Source organism: Heterodontus francisci, chromosome 39 (assembly GCF_036365525.1).
Source record: "Heterodontus francisci isolate sHetFra1 chromosome 39, sHetFra1.hap1, whole genome shotgun sequence".
NCBI lineage: Eukaryota > Metazoa > Chordata > Chondrichthyes > Heterodontiformes > Heterodontidae > Heterodontus > Heterodontus francisci.
Genome location: NC_090409.1, coordinates 31436621 through 31450981, shown reverse-complemented (window position 1 = coordinate 31450981; position 14361 = coordinate 31436621). Strand labels below are relative to the sequence as shown.

The window sequence follows — 14361 nt, the reverse complement described above, 5'->3', positions numbered from 1 at the left end:
ACCGAGTCTGTGCCGAACATCAACCACCCATTTATACTAATCCTACACTAATCCCATATTCCTACCACATCCCCACCTGTCCCTGCCGTCGACCTATACTAGGGGCAATTTATAATGGCCAATTTACCTACCAACCTGCAAGTCTTTTAGCTTGTGGGAGGAAACCGGAGCACCCAGGGAAAACCCACGCAGACACAGGGAGAACTTGCAAACTCCACACAGGCAGTACCCAGATAAATATTGGCCAGGACGCAGGGGGAGAATTCCCCTGCTCTTCGTGGAAATCCTGACAATGGGAGATGGGGACTCAGTGTCATTAGAAAGATGGTGCAATTAACTGCCTGGCTTAGGGGTCTCCACTGCCTTTAACGGCTAAGATCCCGCCTCCAAGAGCTGCCAGCCAATCAGAGGGTTCTTCAGTCCCAGCAGCCATCCAGGACCAGCAAGATGGAGCAAGTCGTTGGTGAGGATAGAGTGTGGGGTGGGGGGGGGGGGCGGGGTGCTGCAGGAATGCTGCCAGCTTTTACTGAGCATTCTCCCCCACTTGGTGGAGGGCCATTTAAGGGCCTCAATTGGCCTCTGGGTGGGAAGGCCATCCCCCGACCTTTTCCACCCCTGACTGAATTGGACAGAGTCGGGAAGTCGATGGGCGCTCCACCCGGCCTTCCCTCCCTGTTCTACGCCCACCACTCGTCTCACTCCATTCCTAACAGAATTAACATTTCAGGTCATTGACCTTTCATCAGAACTGGAAGAAGTTACAGATGCAACAGGGTTTAGGCAAGTACAGAGGGAGGGAAATGGGCCAATGAGAGGGAGGAACAAAAGGGAATGTGTGAGATAGGGTGAAAGGCAAAGGGGATGATGGCACCAGGCAAAAGGTGAACGCTAACGGGACATGAAAAGAAATATAAGATGGTTCTGGAGAAGGTGGAAATGGCAACAGTAGAAATATCACTAACTGTCTGGAAAAAATGGGAGTGTTGCTCATGCTCTGAAATTGTTAAACTCAGTGTTGAGTCCAGAAGGCTGTCTCGCGACTAATCGAAAGATGAGGTGCTATTCCTTGAGTTTGCGTCGAGCTACATTGGAACACTGCAGCAGGCCGAGGACTGAAAGGTCAGTGTGGGAGCAAGGTGGAGAATTAATGTGGCAGGTGCTATATAACTATAAGTTGTTGTTGTTGCGTGCAAATTGGCAGCTGCGTTTCCGACAGCAACAGCGAAGACACTTCAAAAGTATGTCATTGGCTGTAAAGCCCTTTGAGGCATCCTGTGATCGTGAGAGGCGCCATAGAAATGCACGTCTGTTTTTTTTTCTGATCGGTAAATGAATGAAAAACGACAACAAAGGACTATGAACAGTCACCAAATATAAGAACGAGGCACTCACACACACCAGTCTGGGGCATGATGTTCAGATACAGGTTTATATATGCTCAGAAAAAAAGGTTGCATTTGAGTCCAGTGCAGTTTAGCCAACACGACAGGAATGAAGAGTTTGTTTTAACATTTTGACTGTGCCTAGTTACTGAGTAGTTATAACAAAATCGAGCTTGCGTTGGTACATATCCGATTATCGAGAAACATTAGCGAGTGAACTATTATTTCACCGAGGAGGTCTGAGTCTGGTTAATATTAACATCCGCGTTTATTGTTGCTTCTCTTTCATGATTCTCTCTCGTTGAAGAATTAACAGTATCCAACACGTTGAGGTTGAGAGTCGCGAACACAGTAATTTGGCTTCTCTGCTGAGAAAGTATGATACCGTTTTAATGACATTAATGATTACATTTCAAGTCTAATATAGGCAAATATGTGAATGCGTATCTGATGGGGTTTTTCAAGCTCTACCTCCTTATATTTTCTATTTATGTATGTTAGGAAGTGTGAAATTTTTAATACTTTCCAAACAACATTAACAATATGAATAAATTACATTTGTAATGATATTGCAGATGGAACAGGCAGATTATCTCAAACCCATTTTCTCAAAGCAATTTTCCTGCATCATCACTTTCTTAGAAATGGCGAATCTAGGAGAGCAAATATGAAATGGTGCCAACATACAATCACGAGTGGATATTGTCAGTATTGCTCGTAAGCTCCCTGGGGGAAGCAATTGCACTGGTCGCTGATAAAGGTACCTATGGTTGAGGTTTCTCGCCTAACAATGACGGGTTGCTAATTTCATTTGAAGTGAAGTGAACCGGATTTTTCCACAAATTCATTTCCTACTCCGCTGTACACAGAGCAATTTTACTTTTTTTTATTTGTACATGGGATGTGGGCATTGCTGGCCAGGCCAGCATTTATTGCCCATCCCTACTTGCCCTTGAGAAGGTGGTGGTGAGCTGCCTTCTTGAACCGCTGCAGTCCCTGTGGGGTAGGTACACCCACAGTGCTGTTAGGAAGGGAGTTCCAGGATTTTGACCCAGCGACAGTGAAGGAACGGCGATATCGTTCCAAGTCAGGATGGTGTGTGACTTGGAGGGGAGCTTGCAGGAACATGCATCTGCTGCCCTTGCCCTTCTATGTGGTAGAGTTCACATGTTTGGAAGGTGCTGTCGAAGGAACCTTGGTGCATTGCTGCAGTACATCTTGTAGATGGTACACACTGCTGCCACTGTATGTCAGTGGTGGAGGGAGTGAATGTTTGTAGATGGGGTGCCAATCAAGCGGGCTGCTTTGTCCTGGATGGTGTCAAGCTTCGTGAGTGTTGTTGGAGCTGCACCCATCCAGGCAAGTGGAAAATATTCCATCACACTCCTGACTTGTGCCTTGTAGATGGTGGACAGGCTTTGGGAAGACAGGAGGTGAGATACTCGCCGCAGGATTCTCAGCCTCTGACCTGCTCTTGTAGCCACGGTATTTATGTAGCTACTCCAGTTCAGTTTCTGGTCAATGGTATCTCCCAGGATTTTGATAGTGGGGAATTCAGTGATGGAAATGCCATTGAACATCAAGGGAAGATGGTTATATTATGTCTTGTTTGAGATGGCCATTGCCGGGCACTTCTGTGGCACGAATGTTCCTGGACCCATTCCCCCACCCCCCATTGTTTTGTCATTCGTTCTTGGGATGTGAGCATCGCTGGCAAGGCCAGGCATTTGCTTCCCATCCCTAACTGTCCCTTGAAAAGGTGGTGGTGAGCCGCTTTCTTGAACCACTGCAGTCCTTGGGGTGTAGGTACATACACAGTACTTTTTTTTTATGTAGTTGTTTGGTACAATCGATTGGCTTTCTGGGCCATTTTAGAAGGCAGTTCAGAGTCAACCACATTGCTGTGGATCTGCAGCCACGTATAGGCCAGACTGGGTAAGACCGGCAGACTTCACTCCCTGCAGGACATTAGTGGTTTTTATGATAATCCACTAGTTTCATGATCATTATTAATGAGACTAACATTTTATTCCAGATTTATTAATGAATTTGCAAGTTAGTGCATAGCAAGTGGAATGATTACAAGGCATTCTTAGTCAATAGGCGATTGGATAAAGTAATAAGTGTATAATATTTGAAATCTCCTTTCGCACCATTTCCTGTTAAGAGATTCCTGATTTGAACTGTCAATGGACTTCCCTAAACTAGTACATTATTCAGTTGGTCATTTCAACATACCTGCTGTGGAGAAGGCTTCGCTTCTGGTTTAGTGTCTGCTTAAGGAAAGATAAGGAATAGAATTAGTGACAGCTCTTTGCCCTCACTGAGTTTCATTTTTATACTGGGTCTTCACATTTCCTTCAGTTTTATGACTAAAATAATGACAATCGCTCTTGTTAATAATTAATTCTTTCAATAACAGGAAGTCGATTATGCATTGCCACTTATCTCCAAGCACGTTTATAAGTCTATCACAAGTGTCTCATCAAGTTCAGTTGTGTCATTTGCCCCCTTAAGTGGTCAGATGCCCTGCTTCTTAAGGAAATTGACTCCCACTGTCCCATACCTGCTCGCACAATGGGAGAGTGACAATTAACCATATTTGGGTTCTGCAGCAGACAGTCCAGGGAGGTGGGGGCCAGAATCGCTCTGATTTCTGGGTTGATATCCAGTGGGATCCTGGAGAATGATAGGAGTGGATGCCCTCGCATCCATCATTTAGGCTGTGAGATCCCGTAACACCCTCCCACTATTTAGGATGAATAACCCCATGGGAAGGTATAAAGATGGTTAAGGCCATGTTCAGGTCGCGGCCTATCAGACTGTTAATCAGCCTCTGATCCTTCATTACTTCTCACTATTGTCTAAGGAAAGTATGATAGAGTAGAAGACAACAATCTATCCTTTAGCATCTGAAAGAATCCACTTGGAATTCACTTACCTGACCAGAGCAGAAGTAGACTGCCCTGAAGAGCCAACACCTTTTAGGCAGCTTCACATTTTTAAATCGTTTTTTGTCCAAAGAATGGCAAATGAATCCCAAATTGCGACACCAGATATCAATACTTTTCGACATTCATTTGGTCCAACAACAACATGTTAAAGGAGGATAGTGAGGTAGCGAGGCAGGAAGGATTAGAAAGGGAACTCCAGAGCTTCGGGTCTCAGTGGTTAAAGGCCAAATTGGTTGTCGTCCATCTATGCAAGATGATGAACACTCAGCAAACAATCCATTGAGGTGGGGTGTCTTCTCCTGGTGCACCTTTGCTGATGGCTGTTAAGGCCAATCCTCGAGAGGCAGGTTCTGCCACAAGTGCCGCATGTGAAGCTGCTGAGTGATGCAGTGAGAAGTGTTTTTGATGTTGGCGCCTGTTACCAAGCTGCTGTAGCAACTGGTCATCATGGTAGTACACACCAGTGAACAGGATGTGTCGCCATTCCCCTCGTTTGCCAGTTGGAGAATCCCAATAGGTGACATTTAGGGCCTTCATGTCGCACCTGCAAGCATCCTTGAAGAAGACCTTCGGCTGCCCCACCGGCCCACTGGCCCTGGCTACTTCACCATACAGAGGGCCCTTGGCTATGCGACTGCCAAATCGCAATTGATCAACCAACCCTGCATCTTCCGCAAAGTGAAATTGTACATGGACCCATAAACATTTTATATTGCTTACCATCGATTGTCCGTCTTTTTTTGACTATCACAACGGATAGTAAGACAGCAATGAACAAGACCCCAATGACTGTTCCGATGACAATGTACACCACGGTGGATCCAAAGGACTCGCCTATAAACATTTGAACAAAGAAAGTATTCTCAATGTTATTGCATATGCAAGTAATCAATCCTTGTGCACGTTAGCATGTCCATGCAACATTATAAACCTCTTCTTGTCTCCATGTAGTAGCAACATCGCCGTTAAACCACAATAACATAGTGGAAGTGTACCTGCGCTGAGTGCGTCCATTTCCCTCACTACAACTGCAATTTCACCCTTCCCTTTTCCAACGGCGTTTGTTGCTTCACAGACCCACGTCCCATTAACAGAGTAATCGACTTGTCGTATAAATAGATGATTTCCTTCCACTCGGGCATTTTCAGGTACTGGTCCTGTGGTCCTAGATGAATAGACACGGCCCTCAGTTAATAACCTGCCTTTAGCTGGAGAGGGACTGCAGCTATCTTTCAACAACGATTAGTTTTGAGTAATGCGGGCTGATTGAAATCTCAATACCTAAATCTTTCCTGTGCGGGATGTATAGCTGTTTGGAGAGAGAGGTTGAGGGAGCAAGCGAGAGATTAGGCGGGGACAGAGATATCGATAGAAAGAGAGGGGCAGAAAAATAATGAGAGATTTAGAGGTAGAGAGAGATAAAGAAACAGATCAACTGATGGATAGATAACTTCAAAAATGTTGTTACTTTCTCATGCAGAATGTTCGAGGACTTTAAATATTTCTCTGGGATATGAGAGGGGTTAACTGTTTGCAATAGGTACTGGATTTTCATTCTGCTCTAGATGCCTGATATAACCTTACAATTACACACAGTGTCATATCACATATATTGTAAGCCTACATACATTGTCCAGCGATAGCTTGTTGCTGGAGGATTGGCCTCAACAATGCACCTGAGGTTCACCTTGCGTCTGTTGAGGTGCCAGTTTCCGTCATATCCTGTAATCGTCACTTCCGGTGGATCTAACCAGGAAAAGAAATTGCTACAAGTGATCAGAGAAAAGTTTGCTATATTGTCACTTTATAATGAGGTCCATTGGTGAATAGAAATTTTATAAAGCACAAGAAACGGAATTGTGCAGAACTGCAAATAACATTATGTTTGCCCAAGTATATTTCCAAACCAATAAATAGAATTGTAGTACATTTAACTACTTCCGTTGTTCTATTGTTGCACGATTTTACAATGGGGGAAATAGTCAGTCCTTCATTTCTGTGGTATGTATTCTTAGATTTAAGAAAAACACTAATATATAATAATTGTGACATTCTGTTTTAAACAAGGACATGGGAGACAAGCGGTTATCATGTCCCTCAGAGAAACAATTGCGGTTTCAGAATCTCTCTCTAGCTCTATCTATCTGCCTCTCTCTCGGTCTATTTATCTACCCGTCTGTCCATATATCTATCTGTCTATCTGTCTATCTATATAAGGGTTGTTAACCTTTGGAATTCTCTGCAACAACCAGTTGTGAATGCTGAAACGTTGATTATATTCAAGATAGATATTATTGATGTTATTAAATGGTAGAGCAGGCTGGAAGGGCCGAATGGCCACTCCTGCTCTTATTACTTATGTCATTATGTTTTTATGTTCTTTCGTTCTCATGTGCATAGATCTTTGAAAGCGTCAGGATAGATTGAGAGAATAGTTAGCAAAGCCTATGGGATCTTGGGCGTCATAAATAAAGGTATTGAGGAAAAAAGCAGGGACATTTTACTGAACCTTTACAAAGCTCTGGTTAGGCACCTGGTTAGGCATCTGGTTTGGATTATTGCGTCCAGTTCTGGTCACCACATTTTAGGAAGGATGTAGGGGTCCTTCAGAGGGTGCAGAGGAGATTTGCCAGATTGGTTCCAGGGAATGAGGGGTTTTAGTTACAGGGTTAGGTTGGAGAAGCTGGGGTTGTTCTCCTTGGTGCAAAGGAGATTGAGGGGAGATTTGATAGAGGTGTACAAGATTCTGACAGGTTTGAATAAGGTAGACAAAGAAATACCATTCCCATTAGCTGATGGTACAAGGACTAGGGGACACAGATTGAAAGTTTTGGGCTAGAGATGCAGAGGGGATTTGAGGAAGATCTTTCTTAAGCAGCTCGTGGTAATGACCTGGAATTCGCTGCCCACCACGGGGGTGGAAGTGGAGATATGATTTCAAAAGGAAATTGAATGAGCACTGGGGGGGAAATAAACTTGCAGGGTTGTGAGAAGAGAGCGGCAGAATAACATTGATTGCATTGCTCTATAGAGAGCCAGCTTGGATTTGATGGGCCCAAATGGCCTCATTCTTTGCCGTAATATCTCCAGGACGCTAGGGCTCTTGGGCACCATTGCTTCCTTTGAGTATTCCAAGCATTTGGAACTGTGGAATGTGTATGAGATGTGTTATATGGTCAATGGGAAAATTCTACTGGTGACTAATATAACAAGTAAAGAATGTGCCAAAAATGCATCTCGTCGTATTTACAGTGGGACTATGCTCTATTCAATGGTTCAGTCATGCAGTTAATACATTAATCTTGCACTTTCACTTGATTTGCTGTTTAGTCCAACTTCCTCCTGTAGTACTTACATCGGACTGATAATGTCACTGGTAAGCTCACTCGATCTGATAATGCTTTGTGGGACACGACGCATGTCACATTCTCCCCATTGTCCTTTCTAGTGGGTACAATCCTGTATTGGCTGATGACGGTGACTGTCCTGTTTGGATTTTCAATCCGAGTTGACGTGACTTTTCCGGCGACTTTTGCAATCCATGTTACAACAGCTGCCGGTTTCCCATTCGCTGCTGTGCAGCTGGCGATTGACGTCTCTGACAAGCCAGCCTCTGCTGGGACTGCGACTGCACCATTCATGGGCTTGGCTAAGGATCAGAGATTTGCATGTGATGAGTGGAAGCTTTAATTCTATGACACAACTTATAATAGTAATTCTCTGCTTCAATACAAAATAGGCTCAAGAAACTCCCATTATACCAACAGTTACAGTTGAGCCTAAACATAGGCAAATTGGAGTAAAGCACAAATCATTAACCTACCAAACTCTACAATCTCAGAGCCAAGTATGGCTCCGTTGGTAGCACTCCCGTCTCTGAGTTACAATGGAATCAAAAAGTTGCAATGACTTGGCCAGAAGTTGAGAGAGTGGGCTAATGCATGGCAGATGCAGTATAATGTGGATAAATGTGAGGTTATCCACTTTGGCAGCTAAAACAGGAAGGCAGATTATTATCTGAATGGCTATAAACTGAGAGAGGGGACTATGCAGCGAGACCTGGGTGTTCTCGTACACCAGTCGCTGAAGGTAAGCATGCAGGTGCAACAGGCGGTAAATTGGCGAATAGTATGTTGGCCTTCATAGAGAGAGGATTCGAGTACAGGAGCAGGGATGTCTTGCTGTAATTATACAGGGCCTCGGTGAGGCCACACCTGGAATATTGTGTGCAGTTTTGGTCTCCTTATCTGAGGAAGGAATCACCCCTGAAGCCTCTATCATTGTGTGGTAAATATTGCCGGGGGCATCTTGGAGACATGTCACCCTAGATACTTCTGCCCAAGTCATTGCAACTTGATTCCATTGTAACTCAGAGCTGGGAGTGCTACCAATGGAACCATACCTGGCACCGAGATTGTAGCGTTTGACAGGTTAGTTGCTATAGAGGGAGTGCAGCGAAGAATTACCAGACTGATTCCTGGGATAGCAGGACTGACGTATGAGGACAGATTGAGTCGGATAGGATTATATTCGCTGGAGTTCAGAAGAGTGAGGGGGGAATCTCATAGAAACCTATAAAATTCTAACAGGACTTGACAGGGTGAATGCAGGAAGGATGTTCCCGATGGTGGAGGAGTCCAGAACCAGGGGTCATAGTCTAAGGATACGGGGTAAACCTTTCAGGACTGAGATAAAGAAATGTCTTCACCCAGAGAGTGCTGAGCCTGTGGAATTCGCTACCACAGAAAGCAGCTGAGGCCAAAACATTGTATGTTTTCAAGAAGGAGTTAGATATAGCTCTTGGGTCTAAAGGGATCAAAGGGTAGGGGGCGAAAGCGGGAACAAGTTACTGAGTTGGATGATCAGCCATGATCATAATGAATGGCGGAGTAGACTCGAAGGGCCGAACGGCCTACTCCTGCTCCTATTTTCTGTGTTTCTAATCAGTATCACAAAAGCAGATTATCTGCTCATTTTAATATTGCAGTTTGTGAGATCATGCTGTGCACAAATTGACCATCCCCCTCGCCTATATTGCAAAAGTGCCCACACTTCCAAAAGCACAGTGCGTCCTGAGGTCGTACCAGGCGCTGTATGGATGCAGTCTCTTTCTTTGTCAATGAATTACTGCATTGAAGAGTGACCTTGGTAGATTTGATTCGGTCACTGGATCGGAGTGTGCGGCAATGTTGGAATATAAAAGCAAAATACTGCAGATGCTGGAAATCTGAAATGAAAACAGACAGTGCTGGCAATACTCAGCAGGTCTGGCAGCATCTGTGGAGAGAGAAGCAGAGTTAACATTTCAGGTCCGTGACCTTTCATCAGAGCTGGCAAAAGTTAGACAAGTCTTAGGTTTTAAGTGAAGTGAAGGTGGGGTGGGGCTGTGGGGAAGAGAACAAAAGGGAAGGTGTGTGATAGGGTAGAAGGCAGAAGAGATTAAATAACAAAGATGTCGTGGGACAAAAACAAAGAGAGTGCTGATGCGTGTGGTGAAAGACAAAGCATTGGTCCAGAGACAGTATTAATGGCGGAACAATGAGTCGCTCTGTCCAAAAGGACAACATGCAAAATCAAGTTTAAGGCAGGCACATAGTTAAAAAATAAAATAAAACAACTTAAAAAAACAATTAATAAATAAAGGCTGTCATGCTCCGGAACTGTTGAACTCAATGTTCAGCCCAGCAGGCTGTAGAGTGCCTAATCAGTAAATGAGATGCTGTTCCTCAAGCTTGCATTGATGTTCACTGGAACACTTCAGCTGGCCAAGGACAGAAACGTGGGTACGGGAGCAGGGTGATCAGTTGAAATGGCAAGCAACCAGAAGCTCGGTTTCTTTGCTTTCAGACTGGGCAGGGGTGTTTCGCAAAGCATTCACCCAATCTACGTTGGGTTTCCCCAATGCAGAGGCGACCACATTCATTATTGAAGCAAAGCTTTCCTGACCCAGAGGCAAAAATATTGCCACTGACCCAAAGCCGGGCCAAGCTAAGATTTTATAACAATTATATTATTACCTACCCAGAACTGTCAAGTTTGTTTGGGATTCTTGTTTTCCAGTGGGGAAAACGTTGACTTCGCAACTGTAGAGGCCTTCGTCATCCAACTCCAAGGGGTTTATTGCTAAAGTGCAGTTTTGAGAATTTGCATTGTTGAAGGTGATCCTTCCTGTTGTCGCTGGGTAACTTGTCCCAAAGTGTGGGTTGTACACTGCCAGGTTTTCATTCTCTGCCTCAGCTTTCTTCAGCCAGGTCACTTGAACGACTGTGAGGTTGGAGTCATTGTTGATAAAATGGCAAGGCAGCATCAATTCTTCACCGGCGTTCCCCGTTACAGAACTGTCGACTTTAATCTTCTGCGTTACCACAACTGCAGGGATAGGACAAGAGGAGAAAGTGACTCGGTGGTGAACCGTGTCCGGATGAGAAGGCTGTCGTGTCCGGATGTCAGTTAAGAAGAAAGGCAGGTCATTCTGATGGGATTTACCCCACTAATGCTGCTGAGCTTCAGAATGTTTATGCTTCCTCCACAACCCTATCTATTAATGTGTTCACTCATGGCGTTACCTGTGAATGGGCATCAAAGATTAACCCCCACCCCCCAGGCCCCAGTCGGAGAAGCAAAGCTTCATTCATAATTGCCGACAACTCCGCCCTCCCAACCATGCTAGTCATGGTCATGTGGAGCATGATCTCATACTTGGCCTTGAAGGAACACAATCCAGTCGGAATCGTCCCAAATCTCAGTACATTCTCGACTTTATGAGGGATACCCATTTTCGGCACGGCGAACCGAACTGACACAAGTTTGGGCCATGTCAGCCCCAATGATGTTCTAAACAGCCATGTCCCCTGCCACAAAGCGACCTCAACAGGCAGCTTAATCTACCTTCTCATGATAGGGTCTTTGACAAAGCCACAAACCATGAGGCCGACTGTCCTTTCAGGATACTCAAATAGCGGGTTAGAAACCTCCTTCGCTGCAGCTGCTTCACATCCTGTGCACATCTGCCTCACAGTCTGGCCCCACATCTCACACCCGGGCGGGAGGAAGCCCATCCATCGCTCGATGAAGAGTTATAAAGCAGGAGGCCGAGCTACTGGGCACATATGTTATCTAGCACAAGATTATTGGGATACTGCTGACGTTAAAGAAAGATCAGAACGGCCCAAAGTGCCCTTCGCATCTGCTTCAACATGGAATTAGATGACTGTGGAGACTAAAGCTGAAAGAAAGGAGGATAGATGGATAGATAGATAGATAGACAGACAGACAGAAAGAGAGAGAGAGAGACAGATAGATAGATAGATAGATAGATAGATAGATAGATAGATAGATAGATAGATAGATAGATAGATAGACAGACACAGACAGAAAGAGAGAGAGAGACAGACAGACAGAGAGTCAGACAGACAGATAGATAGATAGATAGATAGATAGATAGACAGACAGACAGAAAGAGAGAGAGAGAGAGAGATAGATAGATAGATAGATAGATAGATAGATAGATAGATAGATAGATAGACAGACAGACACAGACAGAAAGAGAGAGAGATAGACAGACAGAGAGTCAGACAGACAGATAGATAGATAGATAGATGGATAGATAGATAGATAGACACAGACAGAAAGAGAGAGACAGACAGACAGAGAGACAGACAGACAGATAGATAGACAGACAGACAGAAAGAGATAGAGACAGACAGACAGACAGAGACAGACAGACAGACAGAGACAGGTAGATAGATAGATAGATAGATAGATAGATAGATAGATAGATAGATAGATAGATAGATAGATAGATAGATTTACATTGATGTGGTACCACCTACAGCTTTGGGTAGTCCCAAAACGCTTTAGGGCCAATGCACTGTTGTCTGAATCATTAGTCACTGGTATTATGTCGGAAACGTGGCATTTGCCATGGCCGCCCAGTACTGATATAAATCAGCAGTATCAGAAATTGGCAACCAGGTGTCTTTGAGGTATTTCCCTGGGCCTTGCAAAGCCATGACAAGGTACTTGAGCTACATTGGCTGGCCAACTGTTCACAAGGTTGGTGCCCAGGTGATTAGGCCAAGAAGCAGTAACATCTGCAAAGAGGACGGTTTCAACAAACGGTGTGGAACAAGTTCACAGCAGTGGTCTTCAGAGCTGCCTCCAAACACATCATTAATGAGCGCCTCCATTTGAATGAGTGACCTTGCTATATTTGTCAATTGGTTCAGATCTGGGGCGGTAACATATCACACACAATGGTCAAAATTTGACCGTGTGCCACCAATAGCCTGGAGGTTTTCTAGCTTGAGGCACTGAGAAGATTTTATTCATTTTAACCATTATGGCGTGGTTTGGCCGGCAGTGAACTGTGACTGCACAGTGCAATACAACTCAGTGCAATACAACACGAGAGGAAAGTATAGAAAAGTCAGCAACCAAGGCCCAGATCCCCAACAGTACATTTTACCCCGATTTACAAATATCAACTAACATACACACTCACACATATAGATAAACATATAAATTAGCAACCATGAGAGGGAGTGGAGATATACCAATATTGATTCATAATATTGGTTCGCCAACAACTAGCCTTCCAAGTTATCACACCTCTTCTATCAAATAGGTTGTATGTCCACAACCAATTAATATTTACTACTACTGTCCACCTTTAGAATGATACAGGAACGGAATAGTGAGATACCTGGAAACGAATGCACTTCGACCTCCCAAACAATGGGCTGAAAGTAACGAAGGACACCTTCAAGGGGGCAATATCTCAAGATTCACCTGTGGTTGCAGGTGTGAACGAGCTAGTTCGTGTGTGGACTAACAGGAATGCTAACTTGCGCCAACCAAACCTACCTGGGGAAAGAACGAGTTGGAGAAACGAAACAAGGGCAACTACACTCATTGCCGACACCGGGTGCAGTTCAGTTGTAATTGTTTGAACGTTCTTCCTCACGGTGTAAAACGTAACCCGCGCACATCCTTCGCCAGTCGCCGTTGCGTTTGAATTGTTCCGAGATAAAGAGACGAGGGAACGACCTTACATTCAAATCTCGCCCAGAACAGTGGATTTCCTCACACTAGTTTAACAGCAGTCGGTCTAAACATTGGCAGCAGACATAGTTCCGCTATTGCCTTGAGACAATTGATAGGATGAGAGTGCTTCCGTTTTAAATTGAAAACAGAAATGATCTCAGCTCGGCTGAATGTTTCAAACTAACTGGATTGATGTCGCAATATCAGACAAGGAAACTGAACAGATTCAGTTATATTAGTACCAATGAAGTAGATGTGGATGTGGAAAAGATGTTTCCCCTTTGTGGGAGAATCGAGAACCAGGGGTCACTGTTTAAAAATAACGGGTCGCCCATTTAACACAGAGATGGGGACAATTGCTTTTCTCTCAGAGGGTCGTGAATCTTTGGAACTCTCTTCCTCAGAAGGCGGTGGAAGCAGAGTCTTTGAATATTTTTAAGGCAGATGTAGATAGATTCTTGATAAGCAAGGGGGTGAAAGGTTATGAGGGGAGTGGTGGGTAGGTGGTAATGTGGAGAAATCAGTTCAGCCATGAACTTATTGAATGCCAGGGCAGACTCGAGGGGCCGAGTGGCCTACTCCTGCTCCTAATTCGTATGTTCGTATATTCGTATGTCGATTGAAATTGGTTAGCACCGACATAGGGACCGGAAATCAGCGGAAGATTGCTAAACCGGCTTGCCTCTATTTGATAGGAATTATTATTGTGCCTGTCTCCGCGTAGTTGTCAATTAATTTTAAACTATGACATCCGGCAGCCAATTCATACTATTAATATTGTTAACTCCTTCCAACTCCCCTGTTTGTTCATATGTATCTGCAATTCTCAAAGTAACCGCTGGGGAGTGTTTGGCGGAAGATCGTCGGTAATAAAAACAAGAGATGCTGGAAATACTCACCAGGTCTGGCAGCATCTGTGGAGAGAGAAGCAGAGTTAACGTTTCAGGTCAGAACTGACAAATATTAGAAATGTGAAAGGT

General features: G+C 44.4%; 1 protein-coding gene across 4 annotated transcripts; it reads right to left on the bottom strand.

Annotated features, from left to right (window-relative positions):
• Positions 1-1401: 1401 nt before the first annotated feature.
• Positions 1402-13538, bottom strand: LOC137352705 (nectin-1-like). Of its 4 annotated transcripts, none has more exons than XM_068018436.1 (8): positions 13202-13538; positions 10358-10705; positions 7692-7985; positions 5965-6082; positions 5332-5501; positions 5057-5170; positions 3621-3658; positions 1402-1747 (listed from the first exon to the last, which is right to left on the bottom strand). In XM_068018436.1, exons 1-8 carry the CDS (start codon positions 13248-13250, stop codon positions 1604-1606), a joined length of 1275 nt encoding a protein of 424 aa, XP_067874537.1. In that variant the 5' UTR covers positions 13251-13538; the 3' UTR covers positions 1402-1603. The 4 variants fall into 4 exon arrangements, with proteins under 4 accessions (XP_067874537.1, XP_067874535.1, XP_067874536.1 ...); XM_068018434.1 differs by having other exon boundaries at positions 1402-1750; positions 13202-13537; XM_068018435.1 differs by having other exon boundaries at positions 1402-1750; positions 3621-3655; positions 13202-13537.
• Positions 13539-14361: the final 823 nt, after the last annotated feature.

Bases quoted from the DNA above. Each gene is read 5' to 3' on its own strand.
- LOC137352705 (XM_068018434.1), bottom strand. From the start codon at position 13,250: ATGAGTGTAGTTGCCCTTGTTTCGTTTCTCCAACTCGTTCTTTCCCCA. The intron at 7,986-10,357 runs GTAGGTAATAAT...TCTGATCCTTAG, and splicing joins AACAAACTTGACAGTTCTGG to CCAAGCCCATGAATGGTGCA. The intron at 5,171-5,331 runs GTACACTTCCAC...AAATGTTTATAG, and splicing joins AATGGACGCACTCAGCGCAG to GCGAGTCCTTTGGATCCACC.